This window comes from Periophthalmus magnuspinnatus, chromosome 15 (genome assembly GCF_009829125.3).
Source record: "Periophthalmus magnuspinnatus isolate fPerMag1 chromosome 15, fPerMag1.2.pri, whole genome shotgun sequence".
NCBI lineage: Eukaryota > Metazoa > Chordata > Actinopteri > Gobiiformes > Gobiidae > Periophthalmus > Periophthalmus magnuspinnatus.
In genome coordinates this window covers 31,985,049-32,001,163 of record NC_047140.1, presented here as the reverse complement: position 1 = coordinate 32,001,163, position 16,115 = coordinate 31,985,049, and the positions used below count along the sequence as shown (strand labels likewise).

Here is a 16,115-nt window from a genome sequence, read left to right as displayed (position 1 = left end):
AAAAGTTGAGTTTTTTGGAATTGTGTGTTTTTTGCAGTTTTCAAGTTAACAGCTCCTTTTTCCTTTACTTCAGTTGAGACTGGAAATTCCAGGGCTAAAGTTATCCAAATTATTCTAGTTAGGGTATGTGAAGTACTTTTTAATTGTATATTTTTGTTATTATTATTATTATTATTATTATTATTATTATTATTATTATTATTATTATTATTATTATTATTATTATTATTATTATTATTATTATTACGTAAATATTAACTGATTTAAGTAACATAGTTCAGCCTGAAAAAGAGTAACATGCAACAGGCACAAACCGCTCAGTCAAACACGTGACGTTAAAATGAGATAAATAAAATAAGAAAATGTTAATAAAACACACACTGTTCACTAAACACCGGTTAAAAAAAATTTCTTATGAAATCCATTTACACAATTCGCGAAATTTCATACAAAGTATTTCGTCCAAGTTGGCTCGCCGTACTATTTATAACGCAAAGTTCGCGCATGCGCATAGCACAGTGGCGCAATTGCATTGTTGGCAGAAGAAACGCAACATGGAGGAATGCACATCCAACAGAGGAGCCGAAAATCTCGACGATCCGCCAAACAGTCGGCTCTTCATCGTGAGCAGCCGCACTGTGACCGAAGAACAGATACGAGACAGTTTCAGCGCGTACGGAGACATCCAGGGAATATGGTTAGTCAAAGACAAAAACACGAAAGAGTCCCGGGGAGTCGCCTACGTGAAGTACGCCAAGTCCTCCCAGGCCTGCCTCGCCATGGAGACGATGAACGGACGGCTCCTGGGCGAAGGAACCAAACCCATCAAGGTAAAAGAACCTCAGTCACACAAAGGATTATTCAGCGACGTTCATTCAAATATCACGGCTTCATTAAAGTCAAACTGAACGCCTTTCCCCCGCTTCCTCATTACACACAACAGACCCTTTTCTCTTTCAGCATTTTACACCATTAACTGTTTTTTTTAACAAGCGCTTATATTATTTTTATTTAAACCGCACGTTACGCAACAGCCGCCATGTTGGATCTAGAGCCCCTCACTCAGCTGCAGTAGCACTGAGCGTCCTCCAGGGGGCGCAGGGTTAAGGAGGATTCAAACTGAAACTAACTGCATTTCAGCGCTGAAACTGGCAACACAACTGCATTCTGATTGGATAATCGTCTAGATTCAAAACGCCACAAATGTCCAGATTTACAGAGTGAAAAACTGAGTCAGAGGGACGTCTGTTTAAACTAGATTAAGATAATTTTGCTTGTGCATGTGGTATTTTGCCATGAGAAATTGAAGTACCATTATTAAACACTTGTTCAAATGAAAAAATGAAAACAAAAACAATGTCTTGATAATAGTATGGAGGGATTGCCACTGGATCCAGTTAATTTAGAAAGTACTACACTTTAATATGGGTTTAGATATGTTTTACCGCGCTTAAACTTCAAAGCCTCAATTTTGATCAAAATAAAAGACAAAATGGCTGTGAAGAGGAACACGACCTCAGATGACGATGAAAAAGTTAAGTTGTTGATGGACTGAAAAGTGCAGTGTTTTTACCATCAAACCAAAACAGCAGATTTAAGAGTTGATGAAATACAAACAAGTGTTTAAATTTTTAACCTGATACGATTCTTGTGCAGGTTTTTATTGCCCAATCCCGAAATTCAAGCAAACACAGAGATGTGGAGGATGAGGACTTGACCCGAATCTTCGTCATGATCCCAAAGACCTTCACAGAGGAGGACCTGGTCCAGACTTTCAAGGTACCAGAAACAATCACGTTTTATTTGAGTAGATTCTGTTTTCAGACCTGAGTTTGGACTGCTCATTAGCGCCTCAGAGTGGTCACATGATGTCGCCTGGTTAAACTTGTTTAAATCAGCCGCTCAGACGTGTCACCACTCTGAGGAGGAGCGCTCTTGAGCAGTTCAAACTAAACCTAAAACTTAATCTAAAAAAAATAAATGATCAGAAGAGCAGATGAACCTGATTGGACGATGTCTGGATACGCTGTTGTCTCATTGGTTGAACCCTCTCTTCTGCAGGAGTATGGAGATATCGAGTATGCGATAGTAATCAAGAACAAAACCACAGGGGAGAGTAAAGGTCTGGGTTATGTGCGATACTATAAACCGTCTCAGGCTGCGCTCGCCATCGAGAACTGCGACAAATGTAAGAAAGGCAGATTATTCTTTTCCAAGTGCTCTGGAGCCTTGTGACTATAAACTCTGTGTTTGTGCAGCCTACAAAGCTGTTGTGGCAGAACCTCGTACTAAATCTGGGACTGGAGAAGATTATGGGACGGCAACAGCGGCGTACATGAACAGCGGAGACGCCATGAGCCAGTACAGCTTTCCCATGGGTGAGCTCCATTTACCACATTAAATCTACAACTACACCAGGATGTGGTCAAACGGTTTACAATATTTCAGACTTATGAGTTTACAGCCGCCATAGACTTTTATTAGTGCTTTTACTGTAATGTTTTTATTTATTTCCCCCTGGTCTTATTGAACTACATGTATGTTTATGACAGAAAGTTCAGCAGTTGCCATAGTGACACATTAGCCAACACTGTCAAAAAAGTTTTAAGATTATTTGAAAACTGAAGAAAACCACAAAATGTATGTAAACAGCAGATAGGTGCACAAACAGCATTCATGGTTCTATTTAGGAGTTTGTAAATAATAAAAAACAAAAAGGGGAGAATGTCTCACTGAAAAACTGTTGGCTAATGCTAATGCTAGCTTGTGACCGTTATGTTATTTGAGAGGGACTTGTTTAAAAGCACAAAGCGGCTCATCTGTTGGAGTTCAGCTAAACAGGCTCTTTCTGGTCAGATTGTGTTTAAATTAAAGCGCAGGGTAAAGTCTAAATTGAGTAACAGAGCTTTAGACAGAGCAGTGCCTACAGTTAGCGCCACATCTATAGGGAATATGAATGAGCTACAAAGTACAAAGAGCACGGTCCGTTTCAGACTCAGAAAAACACAGTTTACACAGTCCTGTGTGTCAGTGGGAGCCTCAGCTGATGTGTGTGTTTTGTGTTGTGTGTACATGTGCGTGTTGTGCGTGTGTGTCGTCTGTCTCTGTGCAGCAGACGCGTCAGGTTACCAGTACTTGGACTACCGCTCTGGGGAGTACACCCGCAGCCTGATGGTGAGCACCAGGGCGGCGCTGTCCCAGGAGCAGTTCTTTGCCCTGTTTGACCTGATCCCTGGTCTGGAGTACTGTGAGCTGCAGCGGGACTACGGTACGAACAAACCCCACACGCCTCACCAGGGCAGGGATAAATGCTCCAGAAAACTAGAAATGGTGCAGTATCGGTTCTGGTATTGGTATCGGATGTATTGATCCTTGTTTGCATTGCCCCAGTCTCTGTGTGAGCTCTTTTTTTGAACAGACTATTGAGTCAAAATGGAAATAGCAGAGAGTTATGACACAAACATGAAAATAATTATTTTAAATCACAGATAAATACATTTTATAATTTTTACCACAGTGAAAAGTTTATTTGTGTTCGTCTCTTTAACTTAAGATAAATTTGCGGGTCTTACTGTGAGTTAAATGGCGTTCATTGTGCAACTCATTCATTTACTGTTTAAGTTTTAACAGCAACACAACAGAATCAGACAGATCAAAATGGATAAAACAGCTGTGTATTTTCAGTCACCAGACTAATGTGTGAGCGTCATTGTCGTGGTAACTGTTCTCAGGTCAGGCGCTGATCCGCTACAACAACCTGGGCTCGGCCGTCTACGCCAAAGAGAAGCTGAATGGATTTGAGTATCCTCCAGGAAACAGGCTGGTGGTGGCGTATGTGGAGGACGGAGAGGACCGCACCAGGTAAAAAAATGTTTCTCCATGTTCTAGTCGTTTCTTCTCAATAAGCCTCTGAAGTTGTATTTGGACTGATTCGTGTTTGTCTTTAATCGACTATTTTCAAGACGCCGTTTTGTCGACCTGCCCCCAGTATTTGTCCCTTGCTTTGTACGCACTTCTCCAGTTTTATTTTCTTAATCGTTGATACTCATAGGATACGGCAGCGTCGCGTCGTCATTTTGGTACAAATAAAAAAAAGTGCTGCTCTAGTGTGACGTGTCCATAGGGGGCGCTACAGCACATGTTTGTTATGTTTACGGCGACATCAGCTCCACTGGACACCACAGTTTTCTAACGTGGAAGTCAGCTGCCTTATTTCTTTTTATTAAGTTGATTGAGAAACTTTGAATAAAATCTTATTAAAGTTAAAGTGCAGATCTGTTCTCACTTCTTGTTAGAAAAATCAGTTTGATAGTTTTCCCTGATGTTTCAGCTCTGCAGAGACAGAGCGAGCGCCGCTTCAGTCTCCGCTTCAGTCTGAGTTTGTCGATGTGTTTTCAGTGATGATCTTTTCCTTCGCTCTGTTTCTGCAGCTCTGTGAATCGCATGGCTGTGCAGTACGTTGCGTCCCAGATGATGTCGGCGGTGTGGGGCGGAGCTTCCAGTGGTCACATGATGAAGCCCACGGTGAGTGTTTAGGATGAGGAACAAAATATTGCGTTTCGTTTGTGTATTTTTGTTTAATACTGAAATTACGTGTTCTGACTCTGAAGTCTCAATAATATCATGGTCACAATGTTTCAAATGACGTTTTTGTTGCTTCAAACATCGTTTTTCTGCAGTAACAGTTCAAAAAGAGGGAGCCGTGAAACTGTGAGCCTCATGTTGAGTGTGTGTGTCCAGGGTTACTCGGCCGTGGGCCCTGTGTCCACTCGCATTCAGACGGACGTGAACCTGCCGCCGCCGCAGAAACTGGCCCCTCGAGACAGTCAGTCCAAGGAGCGTCTGTTTGTGGTGTTCACCCCCACCGTCCTGCCTCTGGACGTGCTGGAGGACGTCTTCTGGTAAGTTTTCATTTTGCGATACTTGGCCTAAGTGAACTCGCCGATACCGATACCACATAGTGTGAAGTAGCAGACTGAGGCGACTCACTTTTATTACAGCACAAAGAGCAAAAAGTAAGTCTCTAAAGAACATCTACAGAATAAATGATCAGTGATTTGGTCTGAAAATGTATCGGAGCTTTTGTACGAAACCCTGGTTTTTATGAATGAATTTGTTGTGTGTGCAGTCGCTTTGGTTCTCTGATCGAAGTGCACCTGGTCCCCGGGAGGAAGGTTGGATACATGAAGTACGCCGATAAACAGGTGAGACGACACTTCTGTGAGTGAGTGTGAGTGCGTGTGTGCAAATGTGATGTGTTTGTGTGTGAGTGCGTGTGTGCAAATGTGATGTGTTTGTGTGTGTAAATGAGTTTGTGTAAATGTGTTGTCCCCCAGTGCGTTTGTGTAAGTGCGTTGTTTTGTCTCAGTGTGCGGATGAAGCCATGGCGATGCTTCACGGGCGCTTTGTGAATGGAGTGAAGATGAAGGTCATGTTGGCAGATCCACCACGGGAGGAATCTCACAAGCGCCCCCGCACTTACTAGAGTGGTACTACAACGGTAAGTGCTTCAAACTCTAATTAGGCTTCTGCTAGATGTTCAGAGCATGTAAATAATTTTGTTTTCTTATGTATTCAGTGATGTATATTTCAGGGTTCCCACAAGTCCTGGAATAATGTAGAATATGATTGGACGCTTTCTCTGTGCGATTAACTGTTAAATGTAGATAAATTGGCATTTTATAACAAGATGATATTTGAACTAACGGATTTAGTGCCACACAGACCCTGGCACAGTGAGGCTTAGAAACTGGTTCAGCTCCTTTAGAAAAAGACTTCGATTTAGAGCAACACAAAAGTGAAATATTCCACAGACCTCCATGTTTTAATATCAAACATGTAGAAATCAGTCCAAAAACACCCCCAGAGGCTCAATGAGAAAGAAACGGCTCTAACGTGGTTAAAAGCTCAGTCCATTTTGCAGATTGGCTCTGGTTTCATTGGGCCAGCGTGGGGACCCTGAAGTGTTGTAATTGTCAAAAGGCAGACTGTAAAGCTCTGTGTTAACTCTGCAGCTTCTTGTTTCCTAGGCGACTGATCATGACACGTGACCTGACAGACCGGACCGGACCCTCGACCTCTGACCCGACATTTGACACCTGTCTGACCTTACTGGGATCACTGACCTCACTGTGACCACCCAAATTTAGTGTTTTACCTTTAATTCATCGTATTCTGAGATCTTTTTTTTTTTTAACTGTTATCATAACTGCATCTTGAATTTTGTTTCAATGTGTCAAAAATAAAAGTGGAATTACTACATGTTGTAATGTTTTTATTTCAATCTTTCATTTGAAAAGTATTTGTAAACTGGTGCTGTAATGAATCTATTCTGAATATCTGCATTAAAATGTATTTGACCACGTTTCCGAGTATGTTCAGAGTACTGTATTCTGAATACTTAAATACTTTCACACAGTGTTACATTTAAATAGTAAACAGGCAAACAGGATTGTTCTGCATTTATTTCTCTGATCAGAGGAAAAGTCACAGGAGCTGAAGTTTGTTATATTCTCTAATTCTGTGCAGTTTGAAAATGATTCCCTTTGATTTAAAGCAACTTCTGAAAATCACTGAATGAAAGTAACTGCAGTCTCGGCTCAGCTCCAGAGAAGCACCACAGACCAGAATAATGTAGGTTTTATTGTCCTGGACCAGCCTTCTACAAGTGGGAGATAAATATGGCAAAAATAAGTTAAGTGCATAAAAATACAACTCATCAGTGTGAGTCCTGCACTTGTTTTTCTTCTTGTTCACGTTTGTTTCTTTCAAGAAACTCAATCTTATCTTTTAATCCCAGGTGCTTAGTTTCCATGAGCTGAAGCAGTTTTGAAGGTTTCATTGCCTCATTTGCTTTTCTCACATATGACACAGAGCAGACTCTGAGACTCACCTGTAGAGACAAACTCATATTTTAAGTAGGACTCCTGGTGTTGTCTGTTAAATTTAGCTCTTTCTTGGAGGTCGTAGTCTCTTCTGGCTCCTCTTTTGTCCTTTTCCCCTTTGTTAAAAATCTCTCCAAAGACTTTTGTTTTGGCTCATTTTCACTCTGTGGCTCTACTTTTAAGCGACGTGTCTTAAGTGTTAAACGTGATTCGTCATCGCTGAGACAAGAGCAGATCTATCACAGACATAATAAACTACATCAAATAGATTTCTGTGGTTTCCTCTCAGGATTTTCATTATACATCTACAGACGAGTTTATTAGTGTGACATAAGGGACGGACAAAAGTTACATCGGAGAAGATGCAGTCACTGATAAATTATTTACTGTTTTTGTGAGGCCCGGGAGCAAATGTGTAACGGACAGGTACTGGTCCCTGGGCCGGTGGTTGGGGACCACTGCTTTAGAGGAACGATCGTGGGAATCGAACCCCTCCCCAGTCTGTAGTGCACCTCCTCTGCTCTTCCTGAGTGGACTATGCTGCCCCCTGCTGCTCACCTCTGCCCTCCAGAGTTTATATAATGAGTCTTTAGTCACACCTGATCCATCTTCACATTAAATTTATAGCTGTAATTATCTGCTATTATCCAACTAGGCCTGAGCTTTTAACTGAACGTAAATCAAAACATCGGACTGCAGCTGGTTTGCCAGAAAAAATGTTTGGAAATAAACTTGAACTTTGTATGAAACATTTGAAACTGCACTGGAGAAAAACATTCATTTAAACCAGGGGCATCACACACATTTTCACCGAGGGCCACATCAGCAAAATGGCTGCTCTCAAAGGGCCAGATGTAAAATAAATCAAATTTTTAACTTGTTAATTAACCGTTTCTGTATTTATTACTTATTCAAGTTGCAAACATTGCATATGCATTTGCCTAGATGTAAAAATATGGCTGTGTAACTGCATATCTCCTGATAAAATGAGATTTTAAGACCTTTATACCTTTTAATTGACCCTGTCGAGGGCCACATAAAATGATGCGGAGGGCCACATTTGGCCTGCGGGCCTTGAGTTTGACACATGTGATTTAAGCAGAATTGTGTTAAAGTCCATATTGTCCATGTTAATTATGTCATTTGTTTTTAATTAAACCATGTTGCTTCTTTGATTATTGCAGATAAATGATGTGAACAAAGGACAGACAAGTTTTCACTGTGGCAAATCTCACTAAAACTTGTTAATTTTAATAAAAGCGAGATTAAGGACAACTTTGGCCTTCTCTGTAAAACAAAGAAATGAGCTCTACAGCGCCTGTAGAAAGAACATTTCAAACTCAGGTTCTATGAATCCTGACCAACATTAAAGTGCGTGCTCCCTCTGGTGGTCAGCACGTGGAAATGAACAACTCCCCGCACCTCTGTGTATGAAGGTAGAATATATTTGAATGAATTATGACATTTATTTTCCAGCAGCAGTTTTCGGAGCTGGGCTGGCACTAGGATCATCACATGGACTCTGGATTCTCAGCTACAGAAAGTGCTCACACTGGTCTCAAGAGTTTCTCCCAGTAAAAGCATTTCGCCTTCACACCTGTCGAGCTGTATGAAACCTTTCTTTTGGACGTCACATTAAACAGATGTATCCCAGAGACATTGGTGAACTGCTGTGTGGGGCGTTAGAACAGAGGGGCAGGCGGCCGCTCGTCTCTAGTAATGAGGTTTTATTTAGTCTGAAAATGAGTGTCTGATCGTTCCATGCAGCAGTCTGTTTGTCCCACGCTCAGTCCTCCAGGCCCAAAGTGTTAAGCTCCTCGTCCAGCTCGTCCAGGTCCTCTCCAGTGAACAGGTTTTCGTCCACAGGCACCTCCTCGTCGTCGTCGTCGTCGTCTCCGCCCTCCTCGCCTCCGTCCTCCTCTGCTCCAGGAAGGCCGTTTGTCTCGCCTCCGCACGCTCCGTTCAGCTGCTCATCTGTGAGAAAGAAAGTTCAGTGTTCTGCAGTTTTATCGTGTGACATGCGTCTTTGAGGCTCACCGGGTTGTGACGACGGCTCTGATGGTTTTTTGGAGGCGAAGCGGTCGACAGATGCTACGGTGATGCCTGTGTGGTCGACCTCTTGTGGAACAAAACGGGATAGGTCTATGTCCTGCACCGCACCATCCACCTGTGACACGAGCGCAGTGTTAGAGACACCTTTAGAACATGAACTGAGACCAGCGTCATCTGGAGCCAGACACTTCAAAAGTGTTAAATCTAAAACTATAAGCAGGTCACAGGGCTCATAGTGGGACAGCGCCCCCTAGTCTGGGATCCATACTGTTCTGTATATTCTATGAACAAAAGATGCCTCTATCTGGTCCAATCCACAGCATCTCACACCAAACTCAGGGCTCGTGTATTTCACTGACACAGGAAACAAGTGATGTCATCGGTCAGCTCTCATTCAAACTTCTTTCTTGCCTGGATCCAGAACACACACTTAGTCAATACTCCCCGTGTTCAAATGGGCGTGACTGACAGGTGGATTAGCCAATCAGGGACAGGCATGCTCCGTCTGTATTGTAAAAAGCAAAGGAAAATCGGACGGCGAGGGGCCAGACTAATATCTGTATAAAAAAATACAAAGATATAATTTTGGATTTGCCAGGCAAACTTCTTTCAGTCCCCTGAGACGTCCTTGTCCTTTGTGAGCAGCTTTGTTTTGATATGACTGGACGATGCACGCCCCTGATTGGCTAAGACTCAAATCTTTGTGGAGTGTTGAAGTTTGTATTCTTGACTGGCCAGGCAAAAAAAAAAATCCCAGATGGAAAAGTAAATGAGGGATTTAGTTTTACAAACTCGTAATACAACATCATCTGTACACAAGAATACACTGTTTAAGAAAACGACCTGTGTCTGAATGTCCAAACTCTCGCCTACAGGGGGCACTATTTAAGGGTCATGCCATTTTTTATTGGTGTCCGAATGTCCAGTGAGCGAAAAAGCAGTGCAGTCACAATTTCCCAAAATGCCCCTTGAAAAGACGTGTCCAGAGTTGGTCACTAGACCGGTCAGTATAGACCACAAAACAAGAGTGAACAGAGACAGGTCTTTAACTGGACACAACACGACGGAATGGAGCAGAAAGAAGCACTGGTTTATCTCACTGTTGATCCTGATTATGGATAAAACACTCTTAAATAAACCATTGTTGTGTGTAGTTGCTCGTATGAGCCACTTTAGCTCGAGCTCTTAACGGAGCAATTACTTCTACATCTCAGACAAAAAGCAAATAATCCGGTCTGTTTAAGTGAGATCCAGTTTGACAAAAACGTGTGAGATTATTATTAGTCCATAAAGACTTTGCCAATCCAAACTAATCAGTATTTACGACAAATCATCTTTTATCAGAGTTTAGACTTTAGACTTTTTCACCCAGTCACATGACCAGAGTCACATGACCAGAGTCACATGACCTGAGTGCAGTGAGCTGTGTGTCTGAGTTCTTTGGACTCTATAGTGTCTCATTCAGAGTGCAGGCCTATGGAGTGAGGGGTTTGGGACCAGGGGAGACATTCAGACACGGCCAGTGTCTTCTAGGCTTCTGTTTTCAAGGCTGTGGACAATACCTCTGCTTCCTGCTCTTCCTCCTCCTCTTCCTCCTCCTCGGTGTATTTCGTGTCATCTGCCTCAGCGTCGTCATCGTCCACCAGCTCTGGCCGAAATTCGAAGACCTCGCGTCCGCTCACCTGCAGCACAGCACCCCGAGGAGCCACGTGAAAACCACACCAGAGTCAGAGATGTCAGAGAGGTCAGAGGTCACCGCACTCACCACCAAAGACTTTCCAGCTCTGAAGTCCGCCTTCTTCTTCTCCATCTCCTCCCTGGCCCGGTCCACCTGTGTAACACCAGACACGCTTCAGAAACACTTCAAAAGGACTGATGCTCTGCAGTCACATCATGCGGGGGGTGTGACACATTAGCAAACACTGTCCCTCAGTCGTCCAGATCTGATCCGTACTAAAAGCCAAAAGTTAAATCTGTCATCTGCCATCTATAACTCCATCCTCAGACCCAAAGCAAACAAAGGAAACGAAGAACAATAGAGCGAGCCAGTAGGCACATTAAGAGTGAATGATGAAGCCAAGTATGTCTCAGGACCAGTGCACACAGTAGCTCAAAAGACCTAGCATACAAACTGTAAACAAAAGCCGTTTCCAGTTTCAGTGTAGTTAGCTCCTCCTTACACAAACACATGAGCGACTCAGAAAAACTCTTGACTAATGCTAATGCTAGCTAGCTTGTGATGTCATTTGAGAGGGGCTTATTTAACAGCACAAATCAGTTCACCTGTTGTAGTTCAGTTAAGGCAGATTGTGTTAAAATAAAGCTCAGATTAAAGTCTAACTGGAGTAACAGCTTGAGACAGAGCAGGGCCTTCAGTTAGCATCACACCCCCAGGAATGTTAATGACATCAGCTGTAAAGTTTCTATTACAACAGTAAATCTGTGGAGAGCCAACCTTCTCCTGTTTTTTCCTCTTCTTCCAAGCCAAGAACGTTTCCAGTGTGATTCGAGTGACATTTGGACCTAAAGCTGAACGCTGCAGGAACAAAAAAACAACAACAGAGTTAAGAGACGGTCGTCCATTTTGTTCTTTGTCTCGAGCTGAAAAGAATGAGAAAATACAGGCCTGTTTAAAGGTCCTATATTACACAACTCTTGTAGCTTTAAGTCATGTTCTAACGCCTCAAAAACAGACCTGGAGTTGTGTTTTGTTTCATTCACACATGTCTGAGTAACATTTTATTATTGATCTGTCTCCAAAGCTCAAAACGCTCTGTTCCACGTAGTGATGTCATGAAGTAGTAGTTTAAGTTAACTTCTTTTACCTTTAGTTCAGTAGAGATTCCATGCAACTCCAGGACTGAAATGATCCAGATGATTCTAGTGAAGGTGTGTGGAGTTTAAAAACACAGTGGAGCACTTCCTGTATCACCACATGATGACATCACAAGGTGGAACAGAGTGTTTTCAGTTTGAAAGAAGAACTCAGCCTAAATCTGCAGGTTTGTGTGTTAAACATGTGTAGTTTGGGCCCTTTAAACACGTGAGACTGTGCGGGGTTATGATGGTCATGTGCGGGGTTATGGCCATGTCGGGTGGGGTTATCGTGGTCGTGTGTGGAGTTGTGGTGGTGTCGTGTGTGGAGTTGTGGTGGTGTCGTGTGTGGAGTTGTGGTGGTGTCGTGTGTGGAGTTATGGTGGTGTCGTGAGGGGTTATGGTCGTCTGCCTGCCTCTTTCTCGATGAGCTCCTCCAGTGAGATCTCCTCTTCCTTCTCTTCCTTCTTCTTGTCTTTCTTCAGCACAAAGCCCGGTGGGAGAGCGTGGCGGTACATACAGGTGTCGCCCCCTTTTGGACACACCCAAAACCAGCCGTATTTATTACTCTCTATGGCATCCAGGAAATATTTGCACACCTGTAAAAGAGAGAGCGCTTTTACAACAACGCAAATGGAAAACTGTTACACTGTGCTGATGCTTCCAGTCACAACCAGAGCTGGGAAGTAACTAAATACATGAACTGAGAATACTCGGAATAATAATTTTGGGTAACTGTTTCTGGAACAGTTACAAAATACATTTTAATACAGGTATTCAGTCAACAAGCCACATTGTGTGTATTATTCAGTTTATCGCTAATCAAGTTTTTCAGGGGCACCACACTTTGCTTTGCTCATTTTTCAGGACTTTTCTAGGATATTTTAGAGGCTGTACCACAATTTGTGCAAATTCAACACCAAAACAATCACAATGTATGTAATTATGTGGATCATAAAAAATATAGTGGAACTGAAATTAAAGACACTAAACCCAAACATAACATTAATCGTGAGCATAATAAAGTGTGGACGACTCACTCTCATTTAAACGGTTCTTGTGAGTTTAGTAGTAAAATATGTGAGGTCTGTATGTGACACCGAGGTCCTACTGAGCAGGTGAGGTAAACGGAAATACTGTACAAAATATGTGTCATATCCTGCATTTTGTTGGATTTTTGAGGAGTTTTTTCAACAACAAAACTGCTCCAGTAGGTGGCAGTAAAAGTCTTAGATATTCAATGAACAGCAAAGCAAAGTGTGGAGACATTTTCAAGGACAACCTATACATATTTTGCAAGACATTTGGCCTTTTTTTTCTTATTTTCCATCTGGAAAACAAGACTATTTTTTCCCAGGTTTTCCAGAATTTCCAGGACGCGTGGGAACCCTGTTTTTGCCATACTCGTTCTGTTTGCAAAGAGCTGATAAAACACAGAATACTGACATTGAAAAAGTCACTCACAATTTGCGTTTTTGCTTTTTTCTTCTCGGCCTCTCCGTGTTTCTTGTTTACCACCTCCTCCAGCTTCTTTTCGTCCCAGTTTTCCATAGTGTCTGCGCCGTAACAAAAATCCGTCAAACATGTTCTTCAGAAAAAAAACAAACTCTGACCTTTGTGAAGTCTGACCTTTCTCCAGATCCTCGTCCCTTTCGTCCACGTACATGTTCCTCTTCTCACACTTTCGCTCCATGGACAGATCATGGCTGAACTTGCACTTGTCTCCTTTCGTGCACTGGCCCTGTTTGAAGAAGGCACACAGCACCGACTTTGGATCCACGCCTGGAAGTGACCACAGACAAATCTGTTTCAGTAATTATATTACTTAGATTATTTAGACAATTGATACTTTGCAGTGACGTCTTGCTGGGGGAGTTCTACATGTATCTCTATTGGCGGAATGTTCAGCAGTTACGTGGTGATACAATTATACATTAGCAAACACTTCCAAAAAAGTTTTAAAATAGTCTGAAAACTCAAGAAAAAATATGGGAAGAGCACATGTTCAGGAGCCTGTGATCAGTCTGAGCTCATGGTCCTGTTTCGGAGTTTGATTTTACACAAAAACATGAGAGTGACTCACTGAAAAACTGTTGGCTAATGCTAATACTTGCCATCTTGTGACTGTAATGTTATTTTAGAGGGACATTTAACAGCTTAAACCAAACTCAGATTAAAGTCTAACTTGAGAAACAGTGCTTCAAACAGAATAGTGCTTCCAGTTAGCACCACACCCACAGGAAATGATGACATCAGCTGCAAAGTATCAATGGTTAAAGTGAATATGTTCAGACCTTTGCTAACTTTCTGAGCAGCGACTACGGGTTTGAAGAGCTCGTTCAGTTCGTCCAACTCTTTCTTTTTGTCACCTTTTTTGGTTTTGTCGGCTTCAGCCTGGGCCATCTGTGGAGTGACATCACATTACGAATGAAGTAAATAAACAGGAGATTCTAGAAGCCTCTGAAGCAGCTCACTCACCTGCCGCACGCTCTGCTGCCCATACTTCACCTGCTGTGTTACATTCTTTATGAACTTCTGTTGTTTAGCTCCCTTTTTGTTTTTCAGGCCAAAAGTCTTGTCCTGAAAAGCACAAATTCACCAGTTCATTAATGAAAGATTGGCACTTTAAGGCCAAAACTTGGAATGGTCGAGTGTGAGACGGGCTTCAGCTCTGACAATCTTTAAATCCAAGCTCCAAACGGTTCTGTTCAGTCATGCACAGTGGTGGAATGTAACCAAGTAACAGTAGTAAAATACAGTAATTAAATACAATTTTTAGCCTTCTGTGTAGATTTTTTCATGTGACACTTTTACATTACTTCTTCCACTGCTGGCTGTGCATGACAGGTTTTTATTCCGCACTCCTCTTTTTTAAAAGTTCATGTTTGTATTGTGATTTTAATGTCCTTGTTATTCGGTAAAACACTTTGTGTAGGACAGTTTGTACAAAGTATTTCAAATAAGCCTGCCTTCTCTTCTGTTGTTATAGCAGATGTATTTAGTGCCTTTACGCTCTGATGAGTCTGTGCCTCTTCAGGTTTAGTTCAATTAGTTTGTAAAGAATATGATCAACAATTTACTGTGAACAACTGAGATTCTATTTGAGCATAATGTTTATCATTAAATAAACTTCACTGTAAGCATATGATTTAAGGCAAAACTGAATTATAAAACACAAAAAGAATTAGCACATTCAAAATCATATTTACATTATTAAGGCAGATACACAGTGCACATAGACCTGTCACCATCATTACTGTATCAACCTATCGTTCAGCATTTGAAATCTGGAAAGATTTTTTTGAGGTCAATATTTATCACATTCTTTATTTGTCAGGGACCATGTACAAATTCATTAATCTTACAAAAGAAAAGATGATTTGCACCAGATTTAGCAACTACTGTACTATTTACAGAACTGGGACACTTCTGGTTATTTTTTGACTACACAATAAGCCAAGCTGTAAAAGGTTGAATTAATAACTTTTATGGCTTGTTACAGATGCAAACTCAGTCCAATAGCATTTCATTCTGATGTTTATTCACAGCAGCTGTTGAGTTTTTAACAATATTATAGACTCAGTTTAATAGTTTTAGTTTTTGGTTAAATCTGCTGTTGGATTATTGTGTCTATCGTGTTCATAAACAGTAATTTATGTTTGTGTACAAAGTCTGGATGAAGTAATTTCTTGAAGCAATCACACGTGCGAGATTCTTCCTCTGTTTGGAAAATGAAACACTATGAAACAGGGTTTTATAAAGATCCTCGTGAATGTCCCGGGTCAGCACGTGCCCGCAGAGGTACGAGGGACAAACTGACACAGGCGTGAGGGTTTTTTTATGGACTGTGACAGATCTGATGGACGGTTTGTTCCAGTGTGTCTCACGTAAAAGCGCCATGGCGCAGGCCGCGGGGCTTCGCTCGACTTAAACCGGTGACACTGAGACCTCCGCACGGGTCACGGGCACAGAGCAGGGTCTGGAGGTGTTTAAAAGGCTAAAGGCCAAAAAGGAGTGAAGAAATGCGGGGCCAGTGGAGAGAGTTAGCAGCATTAGCTTCACGTTAGCTTCCTGTGAGCGCTGCTTATCAGGCGGCTAATGCTAACGGCTAACTAAGGTTCTGGTACCTCGTGTCACTTTACCTCAATTATCTTTTCCTTTTTCTTTTCTTGAGTCTTTTTACTTCCCGTGGCTTGGACGGGTTTCTTCGGAGGCATACTGGCTCGGCCTTGACAGTGTGCGGACAACCTACACTTAAATAAATATATCAAACTCAAGTGTCGGCGGAACGCGCTCGGTCCCAGAGGCGAAACACCGCAACGGCGCGACGTAGGCCACGTGTGAGTGACGACGTGTGTGACGTCA

At 42.2% G+C, this 16,115-nt stretch overlaps 2 protein-coding genes across 4 annotated transcripts; one reads left to right on the top strand and one right to left on the bottom strand.

The window, feature by feature from the left end:
• Positions 1-516: 516 nt before the first annotated feature.
• rbm45 (RNA binding motif protein 45) lies at positions 517-6,066 on the top strand. 3 transcript variants are annotated; one of them, XM_055227103.1, is made up of 11 exons: positions 517-830; positions 1,657-1,779; positions 2,062-2,188; positions 2,259-2,378; positions 3,116-3,268; positions 3,732-3,861; positions 4,431-4,524; positions 4,741-4,901; positions 5,129-5,204; positions 5,369-5,500; positions 6,030-6,066. In XM_055227103.1, the coding sequence occupies exons 1-10, from the start codon at positions 555-557 to the stop codon at positions 5,483-5,485; spliced, it is 1,377 nt and encodes a 458-aa protein (XP_055083078.1). In that variant the 5' UTR covers positions 517-554; the 3' UTR covers positions 5,486-5,500; positions 6,030-6,066. The 3 variants fall into 3 exon arrangements, with proteins under 3 accessions (XP_055083078.1, XP_055083076.1, XP_055083075.1); XM_055227101.1 differs by having other exon boundaries at positions 3,113-3,268; XM_055227100.1 differs by having other exon boundaries at positions 521-830; positions 3,113-3,268; positions 6,015-6,066.
• Positions 6,067-8,309: 2,243 nt separating this feature from the next.
• On the bottom strand, positions 8,310-16,115 carry zc3h15 (zinc finger CCCH-type containing 15). The gene is made up of 11 exons (XM_033979935.2): positions 15,893-16,115; positions 14,229-14,330; positions 14,045-14,153; positions 13,380-13,532; positions 13,215-13,306; positions 12,167-12,349; positions 11,392-11,472; positions 10,702-10,767; positions 10,499-10,618; positions 8,922-9,051; positions 8,310-8,858 (listed from the first exon to the last, which is right to left on the bottom strand). The coding sequence occupies exons 1-11, from the start codon at positions 15,965-15,967 to the stop codon at positions 8,671-8,673; spliced, it is 1,299 nt and encodes a 432-aa protein (XP_033835826.1). The 5' UTR covers positions 15,968-16,115; the 3' UTR covers positions 8,310-8,670.

Bases quoted from the DNA above. Each gene is read 5' to 3' on its own strand.
- zc3h15 (XM_033979935.2), bottom strand. From the start codon at position 15,967: ATGCCTCCGAAGAAACCCGTCCAAGCCACGGGAAGTAAAAAGACTCAA. The intron at 11,473-12,166 runs GCAGGCAGACGA...TTGTTCCTGCAG, and splicing joins AGGAGCTCATCGAGAAAGAG to CGTTCAGCTTTAGGTCCAAA. The intron at 10,768-11,391 runs GTTGGCTCTCCA...GGTGTTACACAG, and splicing joins AGAGGAAAAAACAGGAGAAG to GTGGACCGGGCCAGGGAGGA.
- rbm45 (XM_055227101.1), top strand. From the start codon at position 555: ATGGAGGAATGCACATCCAACAGAGGAGCCGAAAATCTCGACGATCCG. The intron at 2,379-3,112 runs GTGAGCTCCATT...GTCTCTGTGCAG, and splicing joins CCAGTACAGCTTTCCCATGG to CAGACGCGTCAGGTTACCAG. The intron at 4,902-5,128 runs GTAAGTTTTCAT...TTGTGTGTGCAG, and splicing joins GTGCTGGAGGACGTCTTCTG to TCGCTTTGGTTCTCTGATCG.